Source organism: Coptis chinensis, chromosome 3 (genome assembly GCF_015680905.1).
Source record: "Coptis chinensis isolate HL-2020 chromosome 3, ASM1568090v1, whole genome shotgun sequence".
NCBI lineage: Eukaryota > Viridiplantae > Streptophyta > Magnoliopsida > Ranunculales > Ranunculaceae > Coptis > Coptis chinensis.
The window spans coordinates 35,533,070-35,548,462 of record NC_141458.1 but is presented as its reverse complement, the minus strand read 5'-3'; the positions used below and the strand labels follow the sequence as shown (position 1 = coordinate 35,548,462).

Sequence of the window (15,393 nt, the reverse complement as noted above, 5' to 3'; positions counted from 1 at the left end):
GCAAATAATCAATATACTGTCTTGATTTTTAATTAACTTTGTGCACCCACTTAAAAATTGTGCTGACGTGGCTCTCTATGAGCATCCTGAGAGAATGGATATTAATGTAGGTAGGATATGCAAGTCCCTTCGTGTGTTCACACACTTTATATTTTGTTTGGGGCATCATGTACATGTGAGTTGTTGTGATAATCACACAAAATCAACTTGCAAAATTCTAAGATCACACGATTTATAATACTATTTCTATCACGGTATAATTATCGAAAATAATAGCTCTATCATTAAATGTAACATAGGTGGTTTCCTTCCATCTAATTTCAATTGCTTCACAATCTCTTTAACACATTGTAGATAACTCATAGTTATTAATCGTCTATTTCCTCTGTTATTTTAATTCAAGGGTTCATAGTCTCAAAGATCATTCTTCACTGAATTACGGTGTGATTCAGTAAAGTTATATTTACAGGTTAAGTATTGGAGGAAATAATTTCATTTTTTATTCATGAAATGTTGGAGGAAACTAAACTAAAATAGACTTTGATCTCAACCATTTGCCAGTTCAAAATTTGTATAGAATGTAGGTGGGCAAAAGCTTCAGCGTGGTGGTCTGGGTTGACGAAACAAATAATAAAGCCTAAGATAAAATATCAGATAGATATAGATCGTCTGCAAATTTATTTCCTACGAAAATAGTCAAAAATAAAGGATGACTTCATGGTGTTAAAGTGTTCTATCTTCTAGGTATGACGTCTTGTAGGAGGTAGGAGGTTGATTAGTGTTTTTGGAAATATTGTGTGCTAAATGGCAATAAGTTCGAAGACATAGTGTTTGGAAACATTGCCTTAAATTAGGGCTTATGAGTTTGTGTTGTTCCTACTGAATAAAAAGATAATTTGTATCCGATAAATTCAAACAAATTTTAGTTACTATATGCTCTGTTTGGTTCGCTGGACCTGAATGCAATTTGCAAAAAAATGCAAATACATCTTATTGCAATGCATCAACTTGCAAGGTACTTCATTTACAGTTGCTTGGTTCACCCTTTGCAAATAGATGCAAAATAAGCATTTTGTGATTGGTTCACTGCAATGCATATAAATCAGTGCAAAATACATATTATTGCATTCTATTTTTTATCACTCATTCAAATTTTGTGATTGAATTGGTTCACATTTTGAGTAAACAAAATAATTTTATGCACATGAACATTGGATCATTAATTACTTAAAAAATGAAATAATAATAATTTTATAACGAACAAACAAATATTTGAATAATGTAATTCAATGAATCTAAGCATTGAATGACACATTTGTTAAAATCCAAGATTAAGCACACAAAAAAAGGGGAAAAAACTACTAAACCCATCTATTTACATATCCAACAAATTTATTTCTAAACTCCCAACTAAAAAATAAAAACAAGAAATCAAATATCTCCAATTAGATCACGAAGTTCCTCTACCATTTCTTGTTTGAGCTCCAAATCTCCGCCTAAGAAGATTTCTTTCTCAATGGGGTTCCTCATTAGGATTGTGTAAGCCTTCCTTAAGTATCGTTTAGTAAAACCTTCAATCTTCATAACTTGCTCACAGACATACTCCGCACGAGCTGCAAGATCAACAACTTTTTTAAGATCACCTATTGCACTTGTCATATCTTGAACAATCTCTTTCACTCTCACTTTCTTACCATGTGGCCTTTTCTCCTCCAACGTGTTTTCTGACATGGCCGAGGACTTTCGTTTTTCAGTACCATTTTTTGTTTCACCTTCTCCTAAACCAACGGGATTATTTTCTTCATTTTCAACATTCAAGTCAGGCACACTATCCATATGGGTTAGATCAACAGAGTCTATGCCTCCAACTGAGTAGGATCCCGATGTGTATGTGTTGCCAAAGATAATAGCCAAGTGATCAAGAGGCCACTTTGGCCCCCTATCGTGAAATCCCTTATACTTTTCATTTGATTTCTGAAGAAAAAAAACACACTAATAAATAAATAAATAAAATATTAAACTTACACGTTATTTCTACAGCTTAATAGGATGAAATACATCTCTAATACCGATGAAGAAAAGTTGTGTTAAGTTTCACATCGAATATGCTGTTATACAAGTTAGGTAATCATTCAAAGTACTGATAACTGAACCATACATTTGCTTTTTATTGTTGAAACACAGATATTTAAGGATGGGTACCAATGGAGGAAATATGGTCAGAAAGTAACCAGAGACAACCCATGTCCCAGAGCTTATTTCAAGTGCTCGTTTGCCCCTAGCTACCCCTGTCAAAAAGAAGGTACAAAGAAGTGTAGAAGATTGTTCCATCCTTGTTGCCACATCGGGCGAACACAACCACGCACACCCTTCTCGGGCCGGTGCAACTTTAGGTATAACGCAAGGGGTTACACTCAAGTCAGTTCCATGTTCCACCCTGGTTGGTTCTTCAGGTCCCTCTATAACACTTGATCTTACCCAACCCGGATTTAGTCATGACACTAAAATTTCTAATCGGGGAGTTGATTACCACCAAAGATACAAACAATTTTTTGGTTGAACAAATGGCCTCTTCATTGTCAAACGATCCTAGTTTCAAAGCGGCACTTGCAGCTGCCATTTCAGGAAGAATTCTTCAACATCCCACGGCCGAAAAATGGTGACCATCTATGTCGTGAAGAAACTTTCAATGCTTTTAGTTTATTTTTCAAATCATTGGGTGTAAAAACACCAATTCTCTCATTCAGTCATGTTCATAGAGGTGGTTTACCAACTGTTGTAAATGATTCTTAACACAAGCAATGGAAAACGTAGCATACAAACTTAATGGTTATACGAATCACTATCAGGCTTAAGCATACAAAATTATTGAGTTATATGTTTCAACCTATTACTTATTTCAGGTCAGTATTTTGGCGTCAAAGTGGTCTACAACCACATTGACATTGTCTGCCTCATTTTTTGTCACAGTTCATTGTCAGAGGAACCGTAGAAGTAGCTTCTGCAAACAATACTTCATAAACAGATATGCTACAACCACTTAGCCTCAGCACTTGGCAGTGCTTCGTAAGAAATGTCTTTGGCCCCATTTTTTTTTTCATCAGTTTATTATTTACTCAGTAAAACTAATAATTAGCTGGATTTTATCAGAAGAGGGATAACATAAGAAACAAGTACAAATGCAACTTACCGGATCAGCTAGGAGCTCAATCCAAGCTGAAGGAGGAGCTGTGATTGTTTGCTTAATTGGGTCCCAGCCGAATCCACTTCTTGACGCCAAATCAGTAAAAGAGTTGTACTCTTTCCTCATTGTACGCATTCGGCTCGTGATATGAGCCTTTTCAACTTGCTCTTGAGTTTTGGCCAATACTGCCAATTGGACTGATGTATATACTGCTTCATCCCAAACCCTACCATATTTCTTATTTTGCCCATATGCATCAAGGAAAGTTTCTGTTAGTGCAGCATCCATGGAAAAAGTCCAACTTATTTGCTTCTTCTCCTTTTCAGACTTTACTTCGGGTACTTTGTCGGCCATATCTGTAATATAAATTAAGCAACAAATTCACAACAATTGTACACACTGAGTGAGAGAGAGACAAGTGCACTTAAAGAAAATATCAATTAAAATCACACATTCAATTAAAGCTTAATTTACAAACACAAACAAAACAATGAGTATACATAGAAAGTCGCTACCAATCTCTTATAAGACAAAAATAAATAAATAAATAAAAACTATATATACTTATGCATTTCTTCCCGCATTTCTACGTTGTTTGTAGTTTTGATAGTCAATATACATTTTGTTAGCAGTGTTGTCCCTAAATTGTAGCCATCGAGCTTGTTCAAATTCTAAATGTAGGTCGTTGGCTATTACTACTTGACGGATCTACTTGCTCTTGGCTATTACGACTTGATGAAGAACCAACTTGTTGTCGAGATGCTAGGATTTCCTTGTCTGTTTCCTCAATAATCGGATCCTTTGGGTCAACACCCATTATGTGATTGTGGAGTATGAAGCACGCCATAGCTATCTTAACTTGTGACTTGTATGAATAATGGGAACGAGCTGATAACATGGGCCACCGCTTCTTCAATACTCCGAAAGCCCTCTCAATTGTGTTTCTAAGTTGCGAATGCCGCTTATTATACAACTCTTTAAAGTTTCGAGGCTCACGAATAGTAATGTATTCACTAATGTGGTATCTTGTATTCCGATATGGAGTTAAGACCCCAGGCTCATTATCATATCCCGCGTCACCTAAGTAGTATTTACCTATAAAATAAAAATCAAAGTTATTACATAGTTATTACATGTACTTTAGGTAGTAACAATCAACCAAAAATATAATGTTATAGATATCTACCTGAAGGAATAACAAATGGATTAGGTCTAGTACGAGCGTTATCCAAAACTCTTTGGTCATGTGCAGTCCCTTCCCAGCCAACTAGTACATATGTGAACTTCAAGTCGAATGAGCAAGCTGCTAATGCATTTTGAGAAGTAAAGTCCTTCCTACCACTCCTAAATCTTTTTACATCCTCTTCTGGAACAGTAGCTCTAAAATGAGTACCATCTAGTGCTCCCTAATCTTTGCACTTTTCAGTGTTTTTAGAAGTTGACTTACTACGTGCTAAAGCTCAATAATTCCTTACTCATTTTTTTTTTTTCTTTGAGAATGTCAGTCTAGTTCGAGTAGGGATTTCGTTCCAACTTCTAAGACAAGAATTTAAATGGTCACAACTGGAATCTACACTTTGGAGAACTAAGTGAGAAGGATTTTATAGATAGATTTTTTTTTACACAAGTTATCTAAAATTTGTAAGTTTGTTTATAGTTAAATGAAAGAGAGAGAGATAGGGAAGGATTAATCCTACTCATGCAAGGCCTAGCTACAAGTCTTTTTAAACAGGTCACTACCATCTCAAATCCCTAACATAATATACCTATCTCTAAACATATCATGCTAGCATGTAGAATTGAAATGATATTTCATCTCTCGAAATATCATTCCAACTCCTAGTTCTACTTTACAACAATTGATCGGATAATTGTCAATCTCTGGTCATTTTGGGGACGGGATGAAAAATAGAACCTAAGTCTTTTAAGTAGTGATTTTGGAATCTAAATTTGTAGCATGATCCTCACATGAGCATCATTAACCCTCCCTTGGGAGAGTTTTTAGCTCATGATCCTAGGATTGAATTAAACTACAAGAAGATATGTGAAATGAAAAAGAAAGAGAATGAAACAAGAAAACTACAACCTGTTTACCTAAATGAAGAAGAGTTTATTAAAACTAGAGAGAGTTCCCCCATTAACAAGTTACAAGCTTTTCTCTAAAAACTAAGAACTAAAAAAACAAAATTAAAGACATGGATGTAAATGAAAAGTAAAAGTCAAGAAAGTAAAAGCTCCCCACTCCCAAAATCAGCCCCCCTTTACATAAGAGAGCCTTTTTCTCTTCTCCCACGTGAAACACTTTCCTCTCATTTATTTTTCACTTATCCACAACTAACTCCCATTTGACACCTTTCATTTTTTTAGATAATCATCACCTAAATCCAACTAACTCATTAACTTCATGCAAGGTGTCAAAATTGCACCAATTATTTCCACCTTTGTCTTGACTTGCATGATGACTCATCAAATCTTATGGGCCCGCCTAGTGGGTCCACGTCTGATGTCGATGGCGGTCCGGTCTTTTGGCATTTTACAACTTCCGCCTATTTGTAGAGTTCATCGACCGATCGATCGTCGGAGCAGCTCACTCGTCGTGATTCGAATCCTGGTTCAAGAGATATGAGAGCGGAAGTTTGATGCTTACGTCGGCATGTAATTAATCCCGTTTCTGATTGGATTCTGTACTATTTGAGTCTTTGGGCTTTAGTCCAAATTTGTTGGGCTTCATATGGGCTTGATCGGAAGGCATGTGTATATACTCCTATTCCGTGCTTAAATCTTTGGCTTTATCATAATTTTTACATTAGTTGCTCCAACCTGCAAAAAGTACGAAGATGCGATTATTTCATGATTATTAAGCACAAAATTGACCGAAATGTTATGTCTCTACAGGTTTTTATAATACAATTTTGGGTGCTTATCACTCCCAAACAATCCTTGAAATATTGTGCATATCTAACATCACTTACGATTACAGATGGGGTTCCTCCACCATGTATGGCTTCTCCATGGTTAGCTACCAAGCATGGGTACAATTTCAAAACAGCAACAAGTACTTCATTAAATTGTCGACAAATAGTCTCTTGTGATCGGAAAAATCGACCCGACATCACACTATACCTCACATCATGCCCAAGTAAATGTAGGAATCTCATTAGTATTTCCTCAACTTGACAATTTCGCGTGTCTTCCAGTAGACCTTTTTCCCTAACCAACAAACAGAGTCGATGGAATGACTCCATTCCCATTCGTAAATTTTTACGACACTTTTCATCATTATATATGATCGAGTTGATATATGCATTTCGTTCGGCAACATGACGAACATAAGGTTCTCTTGGTAAGTTAAAAGAAAAGTATGCAGTAAATATTGTTGCTACATGTGCAACGCTTGCACAAGTGTAATGACAACAACCTCTCTAATTAAGCTCCTCATCTTCAAAATTATCCAACTTCTTCTATACTATTATCGCCGCGAGAGAAAATTGATCAAGAGGAGTATTTAACATTATCATATATAAAAGTAAGTAGTAAACACTTTGGATTTCAGGGCGTCCTGTTTTTTAACTCATGGAGATTTGTTCTAGAAGTAGTAATACAAAAGGACCACGTAGGAATGTGATAAAATAGACAGCAAACATATTCTCACGTAGGAATTCCCAAGTTTATTAACAGTCTGCTGTAAGAGATAAGACATCGAAGCATTTCTAACGTATTCTCACGTAGGAATTCCCAAGTTTAGAACAAGTTGAATTGTACTTGTCTTTTTATTGTAGGCTGAATATTAGGATGTTACTATGTTCTAAATTTTAATGTCTCTTTACATTGAATAATTATATATTTTTTCCGATTTCATTTTTATTTTATATAATGCTCTACAAATGTTCTGTTGGAGGTTATTGTTCTGGATTGTGGGAGATTGATAGTTTCTGCGGTCTCTGTATGTGCAGTACTTTTTTCAAAACAACCTGAATGTACATGTTGTAAGCTTGTAAACTTTTACTCGGTACTTTTTTTTGCGAAGTGAGCAAGCAAATTGTAAAAGTGAAGACACCACAATTCTTCCAAACATTCTCCGTGTATTTAGTTACTGTTAGCATTCTCCATGGCATTAACTTGTCAACATTATTAGATATATTAATTCTGTTAGCTTTTTGAACCTTCTTTTTACCTCCCTCAGCATGACCCTTTTTTCCAACCGCTTAAATAAACCGTGTAGGTGGCCCATTTCATCACATTGTTAATACAACAGAGCAAAGTTATTACATAGTCTAATTATATTGATGGACGATGGGATGTGAAGCAAAATAAATTGAGGGGAAAAAATACATAAAAGTCTATCTATCCAACTAATTCAATCAGAGAGAGATATAGGAAGAAGAAGAAGAAGAAGAAGGTGAAGGCTAGGGCAAGGGCTTACCTTTTCAGAAGGAAACTCCAATGGAAGCACAACAATAGCTGAGATCAAGAGAAGATAAAATTCAGGTGATTTTGCTTAGAGTTCCAGTATAGAGAGACAGTTTTACGTTTGTGTTACACGAAAAGAGAGAAGAAAGATCGTGCAAGTGGATGCATGGGTTTTTGGGTTGCAAATGGGTGTTGTGCGAGCTATTTATACGCGGAAAGTGGAGATACCCATTTGCTGTAACGGGTTCTAAGCAATAGCAGGCCAAACACGAGTAAATGGGAAGTTAGAGGGAAATGGGTGCAAATGCAACCCATTGCACCGAACCAAACAGAGCATATAGGCCATTGTCTTGAGCGAGGCTAATTAATTACGTGAAAAAAGGCGGGAGTAAAAGTGAGTGAAAAAAAAAAAGTAGATTCCAGAGACATCCAGAGAGCGAGCGAAATTTCTTTCTCTATAAAAACAAAAATCTCTTTCCCATAAAAAATTAAACAAACTAGTGAGCCACCTCAGCACCACTACTAAAAACCCTAACAGTGAGAGAGAGAAAGAAAATTAGGTATTATTTTATTATAATAATTGAAAGAAAAGAAAATGTCTGGGTATAGTTGGTCGTTAAAGATGAAAAGGAAAGAATTAGAAGATGTGTATGATGATTTCTCTGACTTCTCTTTATCTTCTCCAGCTAGAAAGATCCGAAGACTGGTAAGCCAATAAACCTCTTTCTTTTTTATTTCTATTAATATTTTTATTTCTAATTACTTTGTTTTTTTCAAGGATGCTGATCTGCCACCAATTATGGAAGAAGAAGACCAACTTGGAATTCCGGTAGATATCGAAATGCCAACGGTATCTCGACAAATAATTGAACAAGAGCCTTTGAATGAAGAAAGGGCCCTTGTGCTGTATAAGCCTGTCAATACTTCGCCGTTGCAGCTGTCGGATTTGTCTATTACTGTGAATGGTGACTTATTTCCTGGTTTAAAGAGTACGTATCCAAACCTTGTTATTATTGTTGTCTAGAGGGCTTTCAAATTTCCAACACAAATGTACTTGAGATCGGTATTTAAGTTGTCTTAGTCTACTATGACAATCTGACTGTTATTACCCTCTAAGAATGGAATAGTGGTCTTCTCTAGATATTACGCTCTAGGCTAAGAGGTTAGATTTTCTTATGAAGTCATAACCATATTCTAGATAAACTTGTTCAACTCTTGCACGCTTCATTTGCCAGTTAATGAGCTAAGTTGTATGGAATTTTCCTTTTTCCTTTTGTAGGACACCGATTTAAGAAAATAGAGAAATACATTTGTTACGCATCATGGATATTGCAGTTTTGTATTTTATTGAAACCATATTCTATGATGGTATAAGCTATGCAGTTAAAAGCACCATAGCGCTGAGAGGCTTAGGTGCAAAGTAGTCTAGCTGAGTTGGTTAGTACCTAGGGTGTAAGTGTGTAACATAACTGTTTTTGTTAGAATTATTGCTAAACAACCCCAATCTATGTGGTTTTTTGGTATTTGAATTCCAGCCGCTGTATATGTTACCCTTTCTATGTCTTTTTGTTCAGAGCATTATTGGTTGGAAATTCATTCCAGAAGAAAACACATCTTTGGTTTCAAGTTTTGTATTGTCACCTCTGCTCAGAATTTGATATTGATATGGCTCTTTAGTAATGGCAGTGTAATTAGTTTCAGATGTATATAATCCAGTTGTTGTAGAGCTATAAATTAATAACTAAAGAAGTTTTGCAATCTTTTTCTGTAGATGGATCTTTTTGGTCTGGCTATTCTGGCCTCTTCAAAACGGGAGAGAACCAAACAGAGCCCATGGGCAAGAATGCTGGCACTAACAACTGCTTGGCTGTTGTTCCTTGGGTGTCTAATAAGCTTCCTTCTGCCCCTGGAACAGATTCTGGTGCTGTGACGGAATTATCAGAGCCAATGGAAGCTGAAGATGTAGAGGTGATGGAAATAGAAGATGATTCTAATAAGATGACCTCTGAGGAGCAAGCAGGAAATACAAATGCATGGGGAGTAGCAGAAGGATTACAGCAGTGGCAGCAACAGCACTGTATGACTCCTCAGCTGCCTCCTAGTACTGCAACCCCTCCCGTCATGTGGTCTTGGTAAGAGACGCATCAGAGATTGGGCCTTTTTTTTGTTCTAAACTTCTGGAGTTTAAAGCGTGGGGGACTGGAGGGTGTTGTTTCAAAGGGATGAAGAAGATTAGAGAACCTTTGTTTTTTGCTGTTCTATTTTGAAGGTTCCCGGTTGTTTCAAAAGGCATGAAAAAGATAAGAGGTTTCAAACGGATGAGAGATATTAGAGAACCTTTTTTTTTTGCTGTTCTATTGTGAAGGTTCCGCTGAACCTCCATGGAGGAGTGTTGTAGAAAGATATGTTAGGTAGAACAAAGGCAGATTTTGATGTTATTTTAAGTTGTTGTAAACTGCCCCTGTAGCTTTATGTGCTAGGGTAGTTTCTTTTCTTTTTAATGAAGTGATGAATGCGCTTGTCGATACTCCATATATTGTTTCAACTGATTATTCTGGTTACATACTTGCATAGGGTCTAATAGTGTCTGACCTTTGCTTGGTCTGTACTGTTAGGTTTGCCTCCCAGTGAAGATTCAAAATGAACCCATCTCCAAATGAGACCAGTACAAGTTGACGGGGGTCAACTTCTGCCACAGCGATTTCAGAAGTAAAATCTAAATCCTGTATTAAAGCTCTGCGTAAATTCTGCCGATTAGAGCAAAGAAGAACGCACACATTAACTATGCGTGACCAAAAATATGACCTAGCTCCAACAGAACCACCTTTTCTCACGCGCCATAATCGCCTCCCAAAGCAAATCCACTTTTCTCCAACTCTTAACTAAAATCTTGCCTGCTCTTTCTCTCCTATCAAACCAGAAAATGAAAAAATAAAACTAAAACTAAAAGTTGGAAGACAATGCCAATGAATCAGATTGTCCATTGATCAAAAGGTCTTCTTGTGTGAAATATCATAGTACTGTAAACTTCTTCATTCATTCTTTCATTCCTTTTGTAGCAACCCCTCATGGAGGATATGACCCTCACTGCATTGGTAAGAGAATCCGCCACAAAATTTCCTTCCAGACGTGCATTGTCAGTTTCAGGCAAATTTGATCTTACACACTCTCAACTTCAACAACTTATCGACCAAGCCGCCTCTTGCCTTGTTTCCTACGGTGTTAAGCCTGGCCATGTTGTTGCTCTCACCTATCCTAATACCGTGGAGGTTCATCTCTTCTTCGACCTTTGCAGAGTCTTACTTTATTTTGTTTATGTTCTAGGAACTCAGTATGATTCTTTTTTGTTCGATGTTTGCTGCAGTTTGTGATATTGTTTTTGGCGGTAATCCGAGCACAAGCAACAGCAGCACCATTGAATGCAGCTTATACAGCAGAGGAGTTTGAGTTCTACCTATCTGACTCGGAATCAACGCTCTTACTCACTTCTCCGGAAGGGAATGAGTCAGCTCAATCTGCAGCTAAGAAACTGACTATTCCTCACATCATTACTACTTTTTCTAATGGCAATCAGATCACTCTATCTTCAAATCATACAGAGTCAAAATCCCAGTCAGTATTTATTGAGTCAGTCGTCAATGAACCATCTGATGTAGCTCTATTCCTCCACACATCTGGCACGACAAGTCGCCCCAAAGGCGTGCCTCTAACTCAGGCCAAACTCGCTGCCTCGGTTGAGAATATAAAAGCTGAGTATAAACTTACTGAGTCTGATTCTACAGTTATTGTGCTTCCATTGTTTCATGTCCATGGGTTGTTAGCTGGGTTACTAAGTTCACTTGCTGCTGGATCTCCTGTTACTCTCCCTGCCGCTGGAAGATTTTCTGCCACGACGTTTTGGTCTGATATGATCAAGTCCAATGCCACATGGTACACTGCAGTCCCTACGATTCACCAGATTATATTAGATCGCCATTTCAGCAAGCCTGAGCCTAGTTACCCTAAGTTGAGGTTCATTCGGAGTTGTAGTGCCTCACTTGCCCCAACCATATTGAGTCGGCTTGAGGGGGCATTTGGCGCTCCTGTCTTGGAGGCTTATGCAATGACTGAGGCATCACATCTTATGTCGACAAACCCATTACCCGAAAATGGAGTACATAAACCTGGTTCAGTAGGAAAACCTGTGGGTCAAGAGATGGCTATCTTGGCTGAGAATGGTGTGCAACAACCAGTGCAAATTAGTGGTGAGGTGTGTATCAGGGGGCTAAATGTAACCAAGGGGTACAAAAACAACCCAGAGGCGAATAAGTCGGCTTTTGGATTCGGCTGGTTTCATACTGGAGATTTGGGTTTTCTGGATTCAGATGGTTATTTACATCTTGTGGGTCGAATCAAGGAGCTTATTAACCGTGGAGGTAAACTTTCATTATATAGCACCATATCGTCAATATGGTTAAAGGCTATTCTCGTCTGAGTGTATACATACCACCTCACTAGAAGATACTCTTTAGCTATTAGTGAGATTTTGTACCAAACTTATTCTAAAAATATATTTATTGTTAAGTAAACAAGAAAATCAATTTGATATACAAATATATCATGAACAAATCTTTTAGTTCAACTAATGAACTTAATTTACCAATGATTAAATCCAAGCCTAGTGAATAATCACTATGTCTTTAAGACAGATTTTCCCTTTCACGGTGATTGAAAATTGATGGGAAACTGTCTCCCAACATAGAACGGATTTCCTTCATGAAAGTTTTAAAGACTTCAATTCTATAGAATCAGCAAACACAACATATTATTTGACTAAAAACAGAGGAAAAAGAGAAAGATCAGAAATGTGTGATCTGGTTTGTCTTTCTCTCCAAATTCATCCACTATTTATAGGTGAGTGCAAGATCTTCAAAAACAACAGCGGTGATTTCTGGGAAAAAGTAAGCAACTCTTTGAAAAGTCACATGTTTCGAAAAGACACACCATTTCGGCATAAAACACTGTTTTGAACTAGTGCCTATTCACCTTTTCGGCATGATACAATGTTTCGAACCATGCACATTTCGAAAGTTCACACTTTTTCGACATGCACTATTTCGAGCTAGTGCATCCTTTTGAAAAGGTTTTTCTTATTTTATGTTTCAAGAGAAACCCATTTCATCTTAATTGGGATAACTTGAGAGACAAATTACTCATTCATATCTCAATGTATTTGTGGAAAGCAAATCAATTTTTCTAACAGATTTGAGACCTTCCGTGAGGTGGTTAGTATGCAACGTAATGTATTGCTTCTTAACATTTTAATTAAGTGTAATACTCTTTTACACACTTTGTATTGTTAGCGTTTCTCCTAGTCTGTTTGCATTATGTAGTGATTATTTTACTTTTATGATGAATTCTTCAAACTAATTGTTTGAGCATCTAGCATATCTCATTGGTATTGAAACACCAAAGATAGGGTAATTTTTAAACTTTGACACATTACGCGCCTACACAAAGAGATGTCGTTCGCCAAACAAAAACAGGATCAAGATTGTATAATTTGTAGATTTGAAGACTATCTGTTACTCTGTATAGTCAGTCGTTGAAAAAATTGAGTTATGTTTCCACTTTCCAATGTCTAGCAGTGTGCTTGTTCCAAACTGAAATTTCCTTGAGAACTTCGTTTCCAATGAACAGACATATGTTTGACATTATCATGTCTGTCACTAAAGCGCATTTTGATTTCAAGCTATTCATATCATCAGTTTTCCGCCCACATGATTGGTCTTTAACCTGCAACCGGTTTTATAGAATTATTTTTATCATATTTACATATCATATGATGGAAAGCTTGTACTCGACGTCTCATCTAACTATCTAAGTCGTACATGTTACATACTTTATTTCAATTGGAGAAGAGTGCTGAATACATAAACTGATCTAGTTGTCATTTGCTTTCTGCAGGGGAAAAGATATCGCCAATCGAAGTGGATGCTGTCCTACTTTCACATGCAGACGTTGCTCAAGCTGTTTCTTTCGGAGTGCCAGATGATAAATATGGCGAGGAGGTAAATCCAGTATTCTCTACCTTTTCACGTCACATCTATTATTTTCAGCTTCACGGACATTTGAGCATTAAATATCTACCGAAGATGCAAAAGAAGATCGATTACCATGTTCAGTACACATGATTTGACATTGATTTGAATGGTCTAAAATGTGACAAATTGTGAAACTGGTACGTTGGTATGGTACCTGCCTGCTTTCCACGTGGTTCATGTGATCCCATTTCTATAATACCTAACTTTCACACTATTCCCTAGTACTAAAACAGCCCAACTGCTATGTTTCAGGTGGATCCTAGTGGGCCGGGGTAGTGAACTAGTGACATGATACATATCAACTGCTATGTTCTTGATCGCCGCAAGCCTATTTGCAAGTGTCCTAGTACACACTACACACTACACACTACACACTACACACTACTTTTGAGCACTTGCATCAGTTGCATGATCACATGAGTATGTAGTTACAGGTCATTTACAGGTTAAAATTTCGTTCTGGGTTAAGTCCGCCTCAGATGGAACAGAATTAGATTAGATGGTTCATGGTTGGTTTGTTAATGTTGTATGCTTATGCCATTGGTGATGGTTGTTTCAATTTTAGTTATTTCGAAGCATTTTTATTTGCTGTACTTTTTTTTTATGGTGGGGACCCGTAAAAACAATGTTTAAAAATTTATTTGCTTTACTTCACAGATAAACTGTGCCATAATTCCTAGAGAAGGAGCAAAGATTGATGAAACAGAGGTGCTGAAATTCTGCAAGAACAACTTGGCATCTTTTAAGGTTCCAAAAAAGGTTTTCATCACAAACAATCTCCCAAAAACTGCCACTGGGAAGATTCAAAGGCGAATTGTTGCCGAGCATTTCCTTTCTCAACTATCTGCTAATAATGTCCCTTAATCCGGAGCATAAACCAACATCTAAAATCATTTCTATGTTGGTACGCTCACGTCATGACACCTCTCAACACAATGAATCTTCATTCCCTAATAAATATGGCATTTTTGACAAGCCCAGCTAGGGGTTCATGCTCCCGAACTGGAGTAATTTCGTTCAACGAGCCTAGTGTGAGGACTGCTTTGAGAATACATTCTGTTCTCTGCTCTATTTTTAAGTGTTTCTACGAGATTTTGCCACCAACGGACCATGTCTCTTATACCACTGAGGTTCTGATGTCCTTAGAAGCTTAATCCATGCTAATGTACTAATTATATCATTGACTTTGTTAAACATGTAAGTGCCTTTCCTCTGTTTCACTTTTCAATAGGACAATGACTAACGGAAAAACAAGACACCCAAAAAGTAAACTTAACGTTCCAAAAAAGAAATCTCCACAACCAAGTATTGAAAAATCAAAGCTAAGCTGAACCATTTTGGGAGCCCCCTAATCCTTTGCAAGCACCCATTTCGTAATCTTTTGTTTCTTAGTTCTTACTATAAACTGGTACAATAAGTTAGCAACCAAACACACGGCAAGTGTGTGTTTTCGTAAAAGTTATCGGGGAAAATGATACCAATCGATCCCCTCAAGATAGCTTGTATATGGACACTCTAAACTCTAATGATAAAAATCTAACATTTTCACTACAACCAACAACCACGCTTCTAAGCAATAAAATTAACTATCATAAACAAACAGTAGTAATGTAAAGTAAGTAAAACATATCACAAAAAACACAAACGATATATATGGTTCTGCCAATTGTGTCTACTTACACAAGAGGGCAATGATCTTCTTATAAGAGTGGGAAG

At 36.9% G+C, this 15,393-nt stretch overlaps 3 protein-coding genes and 1 long non-coding RNA gene across 4 annotated transcripts; 3 read left to right on the top strand and 1 right to left on the bottom strand.

The window, feature by feature from the left end:
• The first annotated feature begins 928 nt into the window (after window positions 1-928).
• Window positions 929-3,291, top strand: LOC147509368 (uncharacterized). Its single transcript, XR_015218478.1, has 3 exons — window positions 929-1,015; window positions 2,971-3,066; window positions 3,151-3,291. It is a non-coding gene; the product is annotated as an uncharacterized LOC147509368 (long non-coding RNA).
• LOC147509367 (uncharacterized) lies at window positions 1,250-7,741 on the bottom strand. Its single transcript, XM_086601693.1, has 3 exons — window positions 7,608-7,741; window positions 3,191-3,540; window positions 1,250-1,974 (listed from the first exon to the last, which is right to left on the bottom strand). Exons 2-3 carry the CDS (start codon window positions 3,536-3,538, stop codon window positions 1,432-1,434), a joined length of 891 nt encoding a protein of 296 aa, XP_086457819.1. The 5' UTR covers window positions 3,539-3,540; window positions 7,608-7,741; the 3' UTR covers window positions 1,250-1,431.
• A 419-nt stretch (window positions 7,742-8,160) lies between these two features.
• On the top strand, window positions 8,161-10,121 carry LOC147509366 (DBH-like monooxygenase). The gene is made up of 3 exons (XM_086601694.1): window positions 8,161-8,300; window positions 8,373-8,583; window positions 9,366-10,121. The coding sequence occupies exons 1-3, from the start codon at window positions 8,190-8,192 to the stop codon at window positions 9,728-9,730; spliced, it is 687 nt and encodes a 228-aa protein (XP_086457820.1). The 5' UTR covers window positions 8,161-8,189; the 3' UTR covers window positions 9,731-10,121.
• A 151-nt stretch (window positions 10,122-10,272) lies between these two features.
• On the top strand, window positions 10,273-14,871 carry LOC147509365 (putative CoA ligase CCL9). The gene is made up of 4 exons (XM_086601692.1): window positions 10,273-10,863; window positions 10,959-12,009; window positions 13,541-13,644; window positions 14,335-14,871. Exons 1-4 carry the CDS (start codon window positions 10,663-10,665, stop codon window positions 14,539-14,541), a joined length of 1,563 nt encoding a protein of 520 aa, XP_086457818.1. The 5' UTR covers window positions 10,273-10,662; the 3' UTR covers window positions 14,542-14,871.
• The last annotated feature ends 522 nt before the right edge of the window (window positions 14,872-15,393 follow it).